Below are 17,708 nucleotides of genomic sequence, written 5' to 3'. Positions count from 1 at the left end.
TGCTGAGGGCCCCCTTTCGGATCAGCTCCTCGATGGCGTTCCTCAGATGCCGACAGTTGTCGGTCTTATGGCCGGGTTGGCCCTGGTTGTCGCAGAACTGGCTAAGGTCGCCGTCCCCCCTCGTCTTGGGGGGCCTTGCCCATTTCTGCCCTTCGTTCTTGCTTAGGGCAAAGACTTCGAAAGGTGATTTAACCAGGGGGTGAGACCGCTGTACCGCTTCGGGGTGTATGGTCCCGAACTCCCCCCGGCGCCCGCCGAGTTCTGTTTCCTATTAAATCTCTCAGGCCGTGACCTATTCATGTCACGGCGTCCTTCGTCTACGTTGTCCCGGCGGCTCCTCCTTTCTCGGGTGCCCGGCTTCACCGTGGCCTACCTGTGTCTTGTGATAGTCCTCCACCTTTATGGCTCGGTCGGCCATCTTTCAGGCGGAGTCTAGGTTGAGGTCCTCGCACTTGATGAGCTCATTTTTGAACTCGCCTTTCGGCAGGCCCTTCATCAGTGCGAAGGCCGCCAGTTCGGTGTTCAGCTCACGAATCTGCTGAACCTTAGCGTCGAATCTCTTGACGTAGCTCCGGAGGGACTCGTCCTCCCCCTGTCGCAAAGTCAGGAGATCTGATGTCTCCACGGCCCTTCGCTTGTTGCAAGCGTACTGGGCTAAGAAATTGTCCCTTAGGTCGGCATAACAGTACACCGAGCCATTAGGTAGTCCCTTGTACCAACTCTGAGACATGCCATGGAGGGTCATTGGGAAGACTCGGCACCACACCTCATCAGGCTGCTCCCATACCGACATGTACGACTCGAAAGCCTCGGCGTGGTCGGTTGGGTCGCTATCCACTTTGTATGATAGGGGCGGCAACTTCAGTTTGGTCGGCACCGGAACTTCGAGGACAAAGGCATTGAGGGGCTGTCTGACCACGTGCCGAATGACACGCGGCGATCGGCTCCTCGCAATCCTAGTCCGGCTTCTCTCCCCGTGGCGGGAAGGGCTTCTTATTGTCCGACTTTGGAGAGTCGGACTTCTTTCTTCATTTCTTCGGGGGTGGCCTCGTTGTTGCCGTGGCGACGTTGTCCTTCCGCGAGTGGGGGAAGGACTTTGGTCTGCCACTGGCACCACGGGCACCGCCGGCGTCCTTGCATGCCCAGCTCCTTGTAATACTCCGGTCAAGTTGTTCGGAGTCACTTTTTGGGCCCTGGTCACCAGTGGAGGTGCAGCCGCCCCGCCGTCGCCGTGACAGAGTAAACCGGCGTACCACCCATCGTGTCCAGGAATAGCTTCGGTTTGGCTCGCATCGACCACATGTCCCATGACAGTGACTTGGCCGGTCGGCGCGGTGTTTCTCGGCTCTCTTGGCATCCCGTACTTCACCGGCTCAATCACTCGGCCGGTGGGGACCGCCCGATCTCGAGAATTAGGGAATGTCTCATCCTGGTAGAATTCAGTTTCTACACTCACAAGTTCTGGCTGTTTTGACATCTTCTTAGCTCTTTGAATGGTTTTTTTTTTTGTGTGTAAGGTAGGTGATTAGCTTTTAGTATCTAACTCCCCACAGACGGCGCCAATTGTTTCGGGTGTAATTCCGGAGCAGGATTTGTTACCACGTCAGCTTGGTGAATGATGTCTTTGCTCGTCTCTTCCTCTCGGTCTCTCCTGTAAAGATGAACAAACTGAGGGCTCGGCTTGGTACCGAGCGTACTCACTCCGACGCTCAAGTCAGTAAACTTAAAGAGATTAAGTTGTGTGTTACTTGGCAAAGTATATTGTAGAGAAATAAGGGAGTTTATACCAGATTAATAGTGAGTTTATGGATGAATTGTGGATTATTAGATCGTTTTCTCAATGAGGATTGAGGAGTATTTATAGACTTTCACCTTTTGTCACGTAGTGGCCAAGTGACCAAGCAGGTGGAAAGACTGTTCTACCCTCGGCCGAGGGACCCATGGCAGGTCGGCTGGCCTGGTTGATTCCATGCCGAGGGGACTTGGATGTGAGTACGCGGATATGTCTCCCTACCGCTAGTTGCCTAGCCGAGACCCAAGTGACAGCCGACAGTCAAGTTAAGCTTAGGGCCTCTAATACGTTGACTTGCTGTGGATGTCTTTGGCCTTGCTCAATATGTTGACTCGGTCAGCGGGTGCAGAATATGCCCCATCAGGAAGGTTTAGAGTGAGGGGTAGATTAGAAAAGTCATTAAAAAATATCTATGATAATTAGTAAAATGTCGACAATGTTTAGCAGGTTGGTATAAAATTGCAAGGTTGAATCTTTCTTCGATTTTACGTTTAATTTTTTCTAACAAATTAAAATCGTAAGATTATATAAACTTACGAACCTTATAGAATTACAATGATCATAATATGGTAGGGTCGTTCATCTCTTTGCCAACCAAACGCTTTTTGAATACGAAATTTGATTTTTAAACTCAATTGACAAGATTTCATTCATCAACAATGTCAATTTCACAATTGGTAGTATATATATATTACATAATACAAAACACACTCGGGTCATTTATTCAAAAGTCGAAAAATAACAAAGTAACCCTTGACATAACAACAACCCAATCTCGAATCCCACATAAAACATGTTCAAGGAATATCGTAGTATAACTGGGCTGTCGTAGTAGTAGTAGTAACAGAGGTAGTAGCATTACTAATTGTAACAGTACCATTGACATCGGTGATTGTCACTGTCGTTCCGTTTGGCAGTATGACATAAACAGTTATACTACTTCTGTTACTCGATTGCGTGATTTTGTACTGGCATTTGGGCTTGCAAGCTTTTGCAAAGACGAGAGGAGTAGTTTGAGAAAACGTGTTTTTATCACCTAGCGTGACAGATAGCTTGGACACGGTGTTCTGTTCCGGGAAATAGAGTTGGGTCGGCCCACCAACTAGTTCCGCCCAACAATTTGTTGTTGGAGAATTATCTGTAGGGAGAATGGTCTCGAAATGGCCGGTTTTGTCGGTGATTGCCTCAGAAATGGTGGTCACTTGATCGCACTTCACTTGTACTTTGATTCCTAACAACAATAGATGAGGTTGAAAGACGTACGTTAGCATTTAATCGATATTATTAGGCTATGTCGAACGTTTACTTTGTCGTTGTAGGTTATGGTTTTACTAAAATAAGTACATTTCAAATGTCATTTGTATAAGAACTGTTTTTAGGGCTGCCAAGAAAAAAAAATCATATATGAATAAGTAATTACAAACCAGAGAAATCGTAGTCAGGGTGACAGTCGGTGCAAGAGACAGAGCCCTTAACTTGAGAGCATGACGAAAGGCGTAACCTTGAAAAGGCGAATGCAATAGCAAGTATAGCAATGAGCTGAGGAAATGCCATAGAATTAGCCATTTTTAATGAAATACAAGTAGAAATAATTTATGAGAAATGTGTTTTTGTTGCTTAGAAGTGAGTGCAGAACACCATATATATACACTGAGCAACTATACAAGTACATGAAATTATAAAATCATGGTAAGTAGATTGTCACATTAATCCAGATAGCAAACAGCTTAAGGTGCCAAAAATACGACAGAATCGCAGGAGGTCGTTCGTCCAATTCAATTCATTAACACGGGTTCTAATACCATGTTAGATTCACGAAGATGTGTCTGGATCAGACCCATAGCGAGGAAAATTAATGCACTATATAAGCGTAAAAGATTTTCCGATTTTGTGATGCTAACAGGATTTGAACCCAGATGCTTATTTTCTTTGTTCATAAAGTGAATTGGAGGAACGGAGGCAAAGATTCACTCTCTTCCGGGTTTATAATACGGTCTCAATGTCATATATCTCAATAGACTGTACTGTCGATATTTCTCATGGCATGAAATAGTGATACATTGAAGAATTCTATGAGACACGATTTTTATTTAGGCCATCCGAAATCATTTTTACTACTTTCGAGTTATTTAGCTTAGTTCAAAACGGATTATGAAGCAATCAACTTCCAAACTAAATTTCATTATCAATCATTATTTGATTTAACTAATCATTATTTCAAGCTTTTATGATGATTGAATTATCCTTAACCATATGCAATTATGGGTGGTGGTTACTAATTAAATTAGAAAGGTCCATATAACTACATGAGTATCACTTCCCAAAATTGGCAAGTATGTACATTAGTACGTATATAAACATTATGTGTCCCCAAACTGAGGGAGAGGGAGACGGAGACGGAGACAAAAGAGGAAAGGAAATCGACAGGAAGTAACTCCTCAATTTTGTATGAAAGGTTGGACTTGCGAGCGGAAGATGCTAAAAACATCCGTGTCAAAGTGAATCGGACTTTTTTCATTAGAAGAAAGAAATACGTAATTTATTTTCGCAGTACACTTTTTACTCATTACAATACTTTTTGCGCGATACTTTCCATTTGTCAGGCCCGTCTTTGGCCCTGTGCGGCCCGTGCGGTTGCACAGGGCCCCCAAAATTTTGGCCCAAAGTCACGTAAAATGCACTGTGTAAATGTGAAAGTTCAGCCAAACTTTGGCCCAATAGTAAGCATGCGTTAATCATCTTATACGGAATATGTGAACTTTCCATTTCATTGCGTATTAATTAATTTAATGAGTATTCCTAATTCTTTCACTCTTCCCAAAAATATTAATTACCTCTTTGATAAAATATCCTTGAATACAAACCATATTTCCATGTTCCCTTTTAAAGGTTTAGGGACTTGCTAATCAAACTAGTTTAGACCCCGTGCAATAAATGCACGGCATATAGAGTTTTTTTATTTTTTTAATAAACTACCTATATAATAGTGTAAAATTGTTCGTATTTCTCATCATTATGTTTTGTTTTGAGGAAAATAAGTTCAAACCAAATTTGATTAAGAGAATTTAGTTATGTGCTGAAAGTTAATCTAAAAAAAATATTTTTTATATCTTAAAACTAATGATTTCAATTTATAAATTCTCTCAATTTTTATTTTTTTTGCGAAAACAAAATTAGTGATTTACAGTTTTATTTGATACGTAGTATGGGTCAAGCCCTTCTTAAATAATAAATAAAATATTTAACATTTTATAGTTTTGTATAAATTTTATTAATATTTAATTAGAAGATTATAATTTAAAGTTTAGTGAAAACAATATAATTTGATGCAAAAGTATATTTTAATGATAAATTAATGAAATAGATTATAATATATATAAGTAGATTCCTTATTTAGTGAATGAATTTTATTGTGATTAACTTTCTTATTTAAGAATATGCTTTTTGGAGGGAAAAATCATGAGTTCACCTATTTATTTAGTATATAGGGGATATGCTTTTTGGAGGGAAAAATCATGAGTTCACCTATTCATTTAGTATATAGGGGATTTAAGATGAAAACTCTTCCCAGACGATTTTTTGATGAATATAACGGATCACGAGTGTGAATTGTGTGTAAACTCTTGTTCATTTATCTTTTCTCCAATTCATTATATAATTGTTAGTTTTTTTTTTTTGGATTTTGACGTTTAATATTTTTACTACGACATTTGTTATTATTGTTTATGATTTTTTTGTATGATAAGCGAAATTTACATCTTAAACTTACGCGGTCATATTAATATGTCCATTTAAAGATCGAACATACGATTTAGTGGAATATCGGGCCAAATAATTAAAAAAACAAAAAATAATTATTCACTTACTTACAATTCTTTTTGACAACAATGTATTAGTAGGGCCTCATCTTTTGATTTCGTCCAGGGCCCTCAAATCCCCGAGACGGCCCTGCCATTTGTATACCCTTGGTAAAAATCACCCTAAACCTAATTCTCTCGATTTGTAACCGCACAACCTCTCAAATCCTCTTTCTATAAAAGCTGAAGCATTTCAAGTGTTTCTATTGGCTAATTAATTTCTCCTTTTTCTCCTTTCTTTTTTTTGATGTAGGGCCCTCCACTATCACTAAACTAATTAATTTGTCTCTCTCCTCATTTCTTATCTTATTCTATTAATTCAATGATTCAACAAAACTTTTTTTTACATAAAAATTAATTTCAACTTATTTTATTAAAAAATAAATAATAAATTACGATATCGCAAAATAATCTATCGTAATACCCGTACAGAAAAAATGCGAAGAATCAAACAAATTCATATCATTATTCATATACTTGAATTATAAAAATCGCATTAAAATTGAAAAAAAAAAATATAGCATATTTAAATCCATCAAGACTGGAAAAAAAAAAAAACACGTACTAAAAACGAAAAATAATTGAAGAAGTATAGTTGAAAAATAATAAAGACTAGATCTCATTTTATTGTTAAAAATTAAAGGATAGAAATCGATGCCATAAATTAACCATTTACATAGAGCGCTTTAACTCGAATTTCTGGTTATTTAAAAAAAGGAACAAAATTACAATAGATCACAAAACTAAAATTACAAAACTAAGTGGAGGGGGTGGGGATGGGGATGGGGATGGGGATGGGGGCAGGAGGGGAGAGGGAAACATGGGAGTTTTTTTTTTCTTTTGGTGAGTAGCGTAGATGAGTGTAAATTAGGAGAGAATTTTCGAAAGTGAGGGCAATATCAGACTATAAGAGACATCTTAGTAGGATTTAAGGTCAACTTTAACATCAGCGGGAATTTATATGAGTGGCTATTAGATAAAATTGGGCTTTAAAAGCAAATGGGTTGAATTTGGTTATACTAAAAGAAAGCTTTAAGAAAATAAAAGGGGAATATGTGGTGTTTAGATTGGTTCATACGAAAATGAGTTGAGTAAGGAAATTTTTTAAATATATATATTTTTTTTTTTAAAATTGGAAAAAAAAATTATATATACTTCTTCCGTTTTATTTGTTTATCTTTTATATTTTTTAATGATGGATAATTTTATCAAAAAAATATACCCGTATATGATTGGGAGAGGAACTAGATGTGTATAATAATGCAATATAGTTGGATTGTGATGTTACATAGCATAATTATATAAAAACAAATTGTCAAGATAATTACATGTTAACTATATTAATTGAGCCATATATTTTGCAACATATAATTTTCGACTTAATATAATATGTTTGTATTTTAAAAAAACATATTCACGCTTGATTATTTAATTTGGAAATAATATTAACAATTCTAAAATTAGAGGGAAGTTGTTGTTGTTGGGGAACCCAAGCAATAATTTTGACAGAGCTTAAGTGTCCCAAATTATATTAGTAACCGTACATTATCAACTACCTAGATATATATTATATATTACTCCCTCTCATTCTTTGAAAAAGCACACTTTGAGTAAAATACTATTCATATATACTCCTTAGGTTCGAGGTCATTGTCACTAATACCCCTCTGATAGTCGCTCATAGCAGCGACTAATAGATTGATTCGATTAGTTTAATTACGCTATGAAAATCGTTGTCGTTAGAATGAAAACTGTTTTTTTTTAAGAAAATTATATATACAATTATATTTACGCCAATTAAATTACTGAACAAAATTATATGTACAATTATATTTACGTCAATTACGTTAATGATGAAAACCGCGACTAATAGATTGAATTGATTAGTTTGATTACGTTAATGATGAAAACCGTTGTCCTTACAATGAAAACTGTTTTTTTTTTTTTTACAAAAATCATACAATTTCATGTACGTCAATTACGAATGATGAAATCCGTATTTTGTCGTCAGAATGAAAACTGTTACTAAAATTATATATACGTCTATCTCCAATTATAGACTTATTTATAATCTCACAGCATTGCACATTTAATAACACGCTCATTTATATGCTTATGTAGCCAATAATAGCACCCGTTATTACGACCCGTGCATTTTTTGCACGGGTTTAAAACTAGTTAATCAAATTTCTTCAATTCAAAACAATAATTTGGAGGTAAAACATATCTTTAATTTGTTAATCACATAGTAATGAATCAAATAAATATTTTTTAGAAGCAAATTGAATTCGGGGTTATTATTTGTTAAAGATCTACAGACTATTATCATAATGTGATTAGTTGTTAGTTGTGGTGATTGGTGAACAGGCGACTTGGAATAATTCACAGCACATCTCTTGATCATTAAATTCAATACAATATCATACAACCAACACCTTAATCAAATGTAATTATGAAATTGAATTCTAGGAAAACTCATTCGACAAGCAAGTTCATTTGCAGGACAGAGAAAGGCGATCAAGCAATTAGGGAATTGTGTGACGTAGTCTGCCAATGGTGCGACAATTAAGGCTGACTATGGTCGGTGTTTTCCGGTAGCGGGACGAGTGGCAGAGGGGAAGGTGGATGATGGGTGGTTGGTAGGGAAAGGGTGGTGAAGGGTGATGGAACGGGTTTTTTCTTTCTTTATTTTCTTCAACGTAGTACACAATACATGTGTGGAAATGCCAAGGGCAGTGTTGGAAAAATGTACTGTATTGAGTAAAAGTTGTACTACGAAAATCAATACCCAAGAAATAATACTCTCTTTTAAAATGGATTTTGCCTAAACACCTTCTCGTAACTTCTTTTAGTAATTTAATGAATGATTTTACGCTAATTTTTTAGTGTAAAACTGTTACACCCCGCTTTGTAATCTGAACAAACCCTAAAACAGCAACATTGCATACATCTAATTATTATACATATATATTCCGTATATTACAAGGCTTCAATATTTCACCGTTTGAGTTCTTACATAATGTAAAAAACACACTCGTTTATTTATTCAATATAATAGTACTAATATTAAGATTTCCGACATAGATCAACTCCAACCTAATTAAACACTGAAGTACACACATAATATGTAAAACAGCTCCCACGCGACAAAACCCGACCACAAATCCTGCAGCGAAAGGAATACCAAAGTACACATATAATCATGGTATACCGATAATAGGAAAGAAAGAAAAGAAATCGCTGGTTGGTGGTAAGCCCCACTCCGAGGGACTAGGAAGATCAACGGTCATTGATGAATCGATATTTGGGTCATGAGATCCACATTTCCCATGGCAAGATTTGGAGAAGACAAGAGGGGTACGTGTAGTGTAGGTGTTCTTTTCACCTCTTGCCAAAACAATCTCCGACAGTGTATCTTTCTTCAGGGCATAGAGTTGGGTCGGGCCACCGAGCAGTTTAGCCAAGCATTTTGGTGAAGTAGCTGCTTGCGAGGTTGGAGAATTTGATGGGAGAGTAGTCTTGAAATTACCCTTTTTGTCAGTGATTGCCTCGGAAAGCTTCTTCACTTGGTCACACTTTACTAGCACTCTGATTCCTGCAAACATGAGTTTAAGAAATGTTACCGTCCTACTGGTAAATTTTGCTAGAGGACTTAGACATCGAAATATGATACGTGGATACGTCACTTTAGATACGTGGATACGTCACTTTAAGCCATACAGAAGATGGGGTTACATAAAATAGACGAAAGCGACACATGAACACTATCAATGTTGAACATATCTAACCATGTGTCGGATAATGAGTAAATTACTCCCTATCTCATTCATTTGTTTACATTTGCGATTAGACTGGGGCACGGGAGACCTGAAGAAGCTGAGAGCCATATGCACCAATAAAGACAATTTCACAATAGTGATCTTTTAAAACACCACATCCTATCAATAAAAAACGACACTCAGCAGCAACTATCATAAATTAAGAGAAGATTATGAAGCTGAAGAGCGTCTTGGGGCCTGAAAATTCTTAAACATAGAATTACTGAACATGAACTACTAAAACTATATACTTTTATGACAACAACAACAACAACATCAGAGCCTTAATCCCAAAATGATTTGGGGTCGGCTGACATGAATCATCCTTCAGAACCGTCCATGGGTGAAAGCACGCCTCAAAAATGCGGAAAACAGAAAAGAAAAACTGAAAAACAAAAGGGGAGTGAATCAGTGAAACATAATACGAAAGCCAAGTAAACTTATAGGTTTTAAAATCGAAGTCCGGATTTCTTTTATAAAAACTTATAATTTAAATCGAGAATAAAGATTAAAACGATTTTGAAAACCGAAATAAAACTTAAGGGTCCGGAATACCTTAAAAGTGAACCAAGTATTTTAATATATAAGAAAGTTGTTGGTAAAAGGTGTAATAAATCCGAAAAGAAACAAATAAATTTTAAAAATTAAATAAAAAACATTAAACATATCAAATACTAACAAATAAGAATGTTGTTGGTAAAACTATATACTTTTATGACCTTGCAATTAAATAGTGCAGTGGAAAAATTTCAAAACATGTATTCGCTATCAAGTATCAACCACATAACTGTAGACTTATTTGATATGAACAATATATGAGCTAATAATTCAACAGTATGAAAGAATCAGAATACAGCTGAGGTGGGATATACAAACCAGCGAAATCATAGTCGGAACCGCAGTCAGTGCACGATACTGAACCCTTGACTTCAGAGCATAAAGTAAAATCAATACTTGAGAAGGCTAGTGCTATAGCAAACACGGTAATGAGCTGAGAAAAGGCCATAGAAGCAGACACGTTAAAGGGAGATAACCAAGAGGTACAAGGAGTTTATGTTGCTGGGAATAAGAGTGTAACCCTGCATATATAAACTGAGCAACAATGCAAGTACATGAAATTATTAAGGGTGGCATTCAATAAGGGACCCCAAGGATGGTGAGTAGTTGGGCAGCAGCTAGATTTAAGATTTACCCTTGGATACTATGACTTCAATCAAACGCTTTGCGTAAAATGTGAATTTTTGCACAATATCGTACATATACAGTTAAAACATAAAAGAGTATATACCGAAGATTAATCTTCTTCTGAAAGTTAAAAAATCAAATGTCGAGAACGTATATATATGAATGAATGCACTGTCTGTACTCTTTACTATATACGATACAGAAGTTAAAATGCAAATGAGACATTCAATGCTAGCTGATCCACATACAGTTACTGAGATTGAATGCAGTTCAATCAACAATGACAAATTCCAGTTTTAACAGGACAACAGGTAATACTTTCCATCTACCGAAAAAAAAACAGTAGAATCATATGCAAATTATCTACTAGATGCAATAATTAATGATTAAAATTCCCTGTCCCCCCAGGATAACTGTAATAATAGACTCAAGTGTTCTACATGATAATTATCCTCTTGGCCTTGACATCTGATTACTACTCGGCATAATAACACGTGATGGGATTATCGTCTTACTTTCCTAATTTTGGCATTTTTCCAGGACAAGGTTGGCACTGCGGTAGGGGCAAGGACTAGTACTAGCGCACAACGAGCTCACAGACAACCAGTATAAACAAAACTTATTATCTCAATAAATAGCAGATTTAAACAAAGCAACCTCATATGAAGTTCTCGAGTGATCTTTTGTCACTTTAACTTCAGTCCAAACCTCAAGATTCATAAAATAAATAAAGAAAAAATCGCATAAAAGTAACTTATTATCATCATGATTTTACGTATATCTACCTTGTACTGTATGATTTTTTCTTTGCTAATAAGAGTTTTCTAGTTAGAAGGTACCTAATATGTACACTACTTGGCACACAAGTACCGAACAATTTTATTTTTTGTCCAAAGGTATTAATATTTCTTATTTGTTTGCTGACAAGTGACAACTACCAGTAGGCAATTCCCGTCAAAGAAAAGTAAGGCTTCCGTGGTTCCGTTTTTACTCAACAAGGCACCTGAGCTGAATGTCCCTCCATTCTCCCCTGTTTTTCCAATCCCTCCAACTGTGTCTCTCATCCTTACATCAGATTAAGTCAACAAAAATCACAATCAGACAATAGATCAGTTGAAAAGTTGGCTTTCATTATATCAAAACGAACATAACAGGGTTAAACCAAGTAGGTTTATCGATAATCAATGTTAAAGTTCATTACTTTAGTTAAAAACTTAAGATAGTGAAAAATATGATAAGAAGTGATAACTTTAACTACGGAGAATATACAGTGGAGAGCAGGGATGAACACCCTTCTGTAACTTAGTTGATAGCATAATTAAAGAGAAAATGGAAGAAAACAACAATGATTAATGACTTAGCTGGGTCTGAGGGAGTAGTTGTGAGTTTAGTTAGAAGGCCAAACAAAAATAGAAAGAATAAGATGTAAGCATCTAACATGGACCGTTAAGTCAAGCCACAAACTAGACTTTCTCTGACGGAAAATGGTTGTTGATACTTTGTGACAAACACAGATTAAAAATTAGGTACTTTGGACAAAAAATAAACTGTTAGGAATTTGCGTGCAAGGTGGTATAAATGTTAAGGTACCTTCTAGCAAAAAACTTTTCAGATAACCTAATAAGTTATGTTTGTATCCATATGACTACCAATTCACCTAGACCAACATCTTATTAGGTGGTTATTTGAAATAAGTTATGTTTGTATCAAGCATAGCTTATTAGGTAGTTTTACGCAATTTCCGTAAAGAAAAACAAAAATCTGTATGTGTCCACCAGCCAACACCACATCGTTTTGCTTCTAAAAAATTCAGTTTCAAGGGTTTTTTTTCCTATGCAAACAACAAAAGACACGAGCCATGATGGTTTTTCATTATTGATAATCGAACTAATACTCGTAAGATAGTAGTTCAGTCAGAATGATAAAACAGACCAACATACAGTGAAAATATTTGTGGGGACACTGCATCAAGCCCTCTCACTATCAAGGATTTGAGCCAGGAGGAACACAGTAGAGTAATAAAAATTATATCATTAAATATTTGTCAGATTGTTAGAATAGTAGGTGATGACCTTTTGCTTCTGGACAAAATGTCATTGAAGATGCAACATTTCACAACAGGGCAACAACTACCATTAAAAGGGATCCTCATCCTAAATTTTCAATGTTATCCTAAATTTTCGGCGCTGATAGATGTCATTACTTTGCAACTTTGATACCGCAACACTCACCCTCTCTGAGGGAGAGAAGAAAAAAATAAAAGAAACAGAATAAAACCAACTTTGTTTCACAATGTGAAAACAAGACTATAGACAATATCATCTAAGAAAGCAATGCATGGAAAATCTCATATCCTTTTCAGGACCACATATCTAGATCACTGTAGGACCACGAAAATCCGGTGAGAAATCAATACATCTATATTACTTTCAGGTTAACTCATTGGTAGTTTTACAAACTTGAATAGCCCATCATGGTTGAGAAATCAATACATCTATATTACAGCCTCACGGGCAGTAGAATTCCGGGAGTAAGACAAGGGCCGTAAACACCCTAAAGTCATAACTGGAGGTACTAGCTAGTAACCACTCTACTGGTGTCGTACAGCCATCAGACTTAAAGGACGATGCAGAGTCTATATGTTAAGTCGGTCGATAGTAAACCAGTCAAGAACAACTAAAGGAATAGGAAACACTGTCATACAGGACACACCAGAGTTCCCTCAATCAAACAAGAGTTAACCAAAAAGTCTTAAGATAGAATAACATATCTCCTCATACTTACCAAAGGAAATAAGTGAAAGCGCAAACTGTAAATAGTAGGCCATTTCAAATAACTTGGACTAAATGGAAGTGAAGTCACCTTGACTGTTGAAGAACACTAGATAAAGCTATAAATGTCTGCCCCTTAATCTCACCAAGAAGTAACAAGTTGGTGTGTGTGCCTGCAAAATCAGTGAAATATCCAATTCTGAAACCAACAGTACTGATAGACATCTCCTCAAAGTGAAATGGAAGATTATAAAAAATTTCCAAAAAGGACATGCATGGCAAGGATGTAAGACCTATTTACAGCTGAGCATAAAAATACCGTTCATAAACAGACAGAAATGTCATCTTACTTATAACCCCGTCAATTTGTTTTACCTGATACTCCGTAGTATTTTATACTCTCTACATTCAAGCATTAAACTCGTTTTTTTATAAGATCCTTTGGCTTTATACACGACTCTTGGCTCCTCTGTGACAATAGACTACACAAACTTTATACACCCATCAGCCTATGAACATGGTGTTACTTTAGGGTGGCTCTATCGACATGATATGTCTTGGAAAGTGTAAACGAATGCTTCTTTATCTATGTACCAACTACCAAGAGGTAAAATGCCAAAAAGAAAGTAGTACAGAGATGTAGATATTGTCTCTAATACAATCATGCTATTGCATACTTTTGGCACATGCATCCGTATCAATGGAGGTTTACATACCCCATATACTGTCAGTTCTTAAAAATCTTCATCTACTTCAAACATAAGATATACCCTACTGAATTATTAGCTCAAATACATAATCGCCCTTACACCTACAATTTTCTTAATTATATGTTGACCAGAAGTACCGAAAATTAATGCAACTACAAATTCAATCCATGCTTGAGATTTTTTTTAATTTGCCTTCAAATTAGTTATTTGAACCCACAAACGGTAAATACTAGGGCAAGTGAAGTGCAGAGCTTAGTGAAGGTTTTATGCTGGCTTTTGAAACGAATTAGCAAGCACACATTAACCAAAAAAAAAAAACTTTGAGAAACTCTGAATCTCACAGTACTTTATTAGTCATGTGCCCCATCCCTCCTATGAGCATTGAGCAGCATGGTATGCATGACAAAAAGATCGGAAAGTAGAACATGGAACACAGTTTTGATGTTTTAACAAGAAGCGGATTGAATAAAATCTCTGCGCTCTAAACAAGGAGGAGTCTCAAGTCTCAGCCAAAGAAAATGAAATTAGGTCTACAAATACAGGAGGAGTTGCGAGTACCTGAGAACGGTGGCTCTACACAAAACACAGTGTTTCATTGTCTTTCTGAGTAATTTCTACTTTCCCACGTAAGTCTCCTCTCGAGCTACAATAGCAAGACATATTGCTCTTTTGTTCAAATAAATGAACAGTTCAAAAGCTTTGTTAGAGCAAACAAACTAACAGACAGGAATAGTGAACCTTACAGAAATTCTGACAGTTGAGGAAGCATTAAAGTTCCCCAGGAAAAGTCCAATGCCAGTAAGCCACTAATTGCTGTTGAAATTTACATTTCAGAATCTGCAAAGAATGACCAACGCAGAAATATATGCTGGAACAAAAACAATAGCAGATAGCTCAGAAGGTCAGGCTAGGAATTACAAGGCTGAGCTTGCTAAGTTTGTAACGACCCCATGGATAATAAATGTATTAGCCTCTGACGAACACTTCCACATGCAAATAAATTTGCAAAGTTTATAATACAAGATGGTCACGGAAGGGTAAAAACGAAGCAATATAGCTCCCACTGACCAGCACCGCCATTAGAAATTACAATTTAATAAGCAGAATGCAGCAACGAAACCCACCTGGCGGTTTATGGCCGTAATCGTAAATCCCATTTTTTTTGACTATCAAAAAATAAAATTCCAGGAGTCATACAATATCCTGACCAAAAGGTTACATAAAGCGCATAACATAAATTAGATGATAACCGATGGCTCATCAAGAGCATCTTAAGGTTGCAAAAATCTGAGAGCAACTCAAATCAGATCCCAATGAGTTATAGCACATGAATGATATGATATATTTTCAGAATCGGGGCTTACTCCAGCCTCGGTCATATATCAACATCATCACCTCCTTCCAGGCCTTAATATTGTACATATTCCAAAAGTTGTTTGTAGACTAATAGACATTGCTCGATATCAAGCAACTCTATGGTTATCCCATCATGGCCAACCAACACGTATCCTTACAGTTCATTCTTTCCCACTGTAGTAAAACACCACATCCTAGGAGAATAAGACGTCATCAAAACTCATACCACACCAGTTCTTCGACATATTCAATGTCAACTTAGTATTTAAGCTCCCTTAAATTTTAACACTAACACTCACAAAAGAAAAGAGCATATTACATATCTTCAACTGGCACGTAGTCAGTCATGTACCTCCATGATCAGAGAATGTCTCACAAACATCCACATTGTTCCAAATGTACTATCCTTTGGTTCCTTGACACCAAAGCGGAGTTTAAAAAGGCAAACAACGCCTCCGCTTTTCTCATATACGGACAACAAGCTAAATCAAGGTGATCCTTGAGACTTCTTCCTATACTCTAATTCTCTCACATATTGCAAATAGTGTCATATAAATAGCCATATCAAGTAGCATTGCGACTTGCTGAGTAACCATAATGTAATGCCGAGTAAATTCTTAGCCACAATTCATGAAAACTTGTGTCTCCTTTATACCGACTACGGCGTCCACTTAAAAAAAAACGAGATTCAAGGTAAAACAGCAAGCAGTAATATAATTAAGCATCATTAAACAAAGTAACATTGCATAAACACGATGATCACGCATATATACAACGAAAAGATCGAAAGACACAGAAATGAAATTAATATAATCACAATTTAATCAGTATTGTCTAGTACAACTCCAGTTGAATACTAAACAAAGATCCCCAAATATTTCTCCAACCCCTAGCCAAACCCTAATTGAATCAATCAATCAATGAAACCAGTATGTCGAAAGACGGCATTGCGAACCTGACGAAGATCTCTCCCTTTCAGAGTCCTTCCAGCACCTTCTAGAACAGAAGTAGACAACACCGGCGTCTCCGCTAATCGTTTCGCTACCAATTCATGCGGCGGAAGCATTTCCCCATCTTCATCCTCATCCTCATCATCCTCATCCTCATTGACGGCATCACCGACAACACCGCGTTGTCGGAAAGTCGGCAAGAAAGGCACGTGCATGGGAGCAGACTGCGGATACTTCGGCGACAAGGAAAGAGGAGATTTTCGGTGTTGAGGAATGACGGAAATTGTTCTAGAAGGAGAGTCGTGGAGGGCGGCGAGGATGCCGGAAGGTTGGTTAGAGAAGGAATTGTTGTGGCGGAGGAGTGGTGGTTGTGGCGGTGGTTGGCGGTGATTAGTGGTAGTGGGAGAGACAGTGGTGGAGAAGATGTCGTCTTCGGAGAAATCGTCGGAAGTGGTGGTGAGGGTGGTGGTGGTGGGTGGAGAGAAGGTGGAGAGGAAGCGGTCGGAGGAGGGACGGCGGCGGTGACGGTGGTGGTTATGATCCATTTGGTTTGTTGTGGGGGGAGGGGGATTGAGTTCTGAATATTTTACACTTATGGCTTAGTGGCTTATATAGTGCTTGGTAATTAACTAATTTAGATTATAAACGCAATTGCTAAATTCAACACGTCATTTGAGTTCACACATTTTGCATGTTTATTCCACTATTACTCTTAATAATAAAAAATAAAAAATAAAAAAAACAGTGATTACCAACCAGGGGCAACCACGAGCACGACACTCCTTCCCACAGCCCCAATCACCCTCCACCAACATCGGCCACCTGCCCCCCTCACCGTCAAATCCATGCCAGCTAGCCGTCGATCCAACACCTCCATTGCGGCTAATGGTAGATCGAATGATGATCGCGGCTAAGTTAAGGAGACATACATGATGGGGAAAGAGTGGTTGGCGCGAGTATGGGGTCGGGGAGGGGTGATCGGCGGTGAGTAGTAGTCGATGGTGGCGCGGGTGATAGGCGGTGAGGGGTAGTCGACGGTAGCAAGGGTGGTTGGCTGTTGGTTTTTTTTGTTTTTGATTTCTTAGTGAGAGTGAAAAATTAGGGTAAAAAATGAGAGAGATAAACTCGGAAAAAGATGAAAAAATGTACGGGATTTAGTAAAAGTGTGTGCCAAACTTAGCCAGTCCCATTATAATAAATTGGTGTATTTATGTGTAAATAGTTGGTAAATTCATTTTCTACTATCTTTTAAAATGAATATGATGTGAT

At 37.5% G+C, this 17,708-nt stretch overlaps 1 protein-coding gene and 1 long non-coding RNA gene across 2 annotated transcripts; both read right to left on the bottom strand.

Moving 5' to 3' along the window:
- Positions 1-2,418: 2,418 nt before the first annotated feature.
- On the bottom strand, positions 2,419-3,395 carry LOC141616848 (uncharacterized). Its single transcript, XM_074434009.1, has 2 exons — positions 3,217-3,395; positions 2,419-3,023 (listed from the first exon to the last, which is right to left on the bottom strand). Exons 1-2 carry the CDS (start codon positions 3,356-3,358, stop codon positions 2,590-2,592), a joined length of 576 nt encoding a protein of 191 aa, XP_074290110.1. The 5' UTR covers positions 3,359-3,395; the 3' UTR covers positions 2,419-2,589.
- Positions 3,396-8,589: 5,194 nt separating this feature from the next.
- Positions 8,590-17,020, bottom strand: LOC141622817 (uncharacterized). Its single transcript, XR_012533113.1, has 4 exons — positions 14,877-17,020; positions 14,692-14,776; positions 10,344-13,596; positions 8,590-9,244 (listed from the first exon to the last, which is right to left on the bottom strand). It is a non-coding gene; the product is annotated as an uncharacterized LOC141622817 (long non-coding RNA).
- Positions 17,021-17,708: the final 688 nt, after the last annotated feature.

The sequence above is a fragment of the Silene latifolia genome, chromosome X (genome assembly GCF_048544455.1).
Source record: "Silene latifolia isolate original U9 population chromosome X, ASM4854445v1, whole genome shotgun sequence".
Taxonomy (NCBI): Eukaryota; Viridiplantae; Streptophyta; class Magnoliopsida; order Caryophyllales; family Caryophyllaceae; genus Silene; species Silene latifolia.
This window is presented reverse-complemented; position numbering and strand designations above follow the sequence as displayed.

Bases quoted from the DNA above. Each gene is read 5' to 3' on its own strand.
- LOC141616848 (XM_074434009.1), bottom strand. From the start codon at position 3,358: ATGGCTAATTCTATGGCATTTCCTCAGCTCATTGCTATACTTGCTATT. The intron at 3,024-3,216 runs GTTTGTAATTAC...TATTGTTGTTAG, and splicing joins CCCTGACTACGATTTCTCTG to GAATCAAAGTACAAGTGAAG.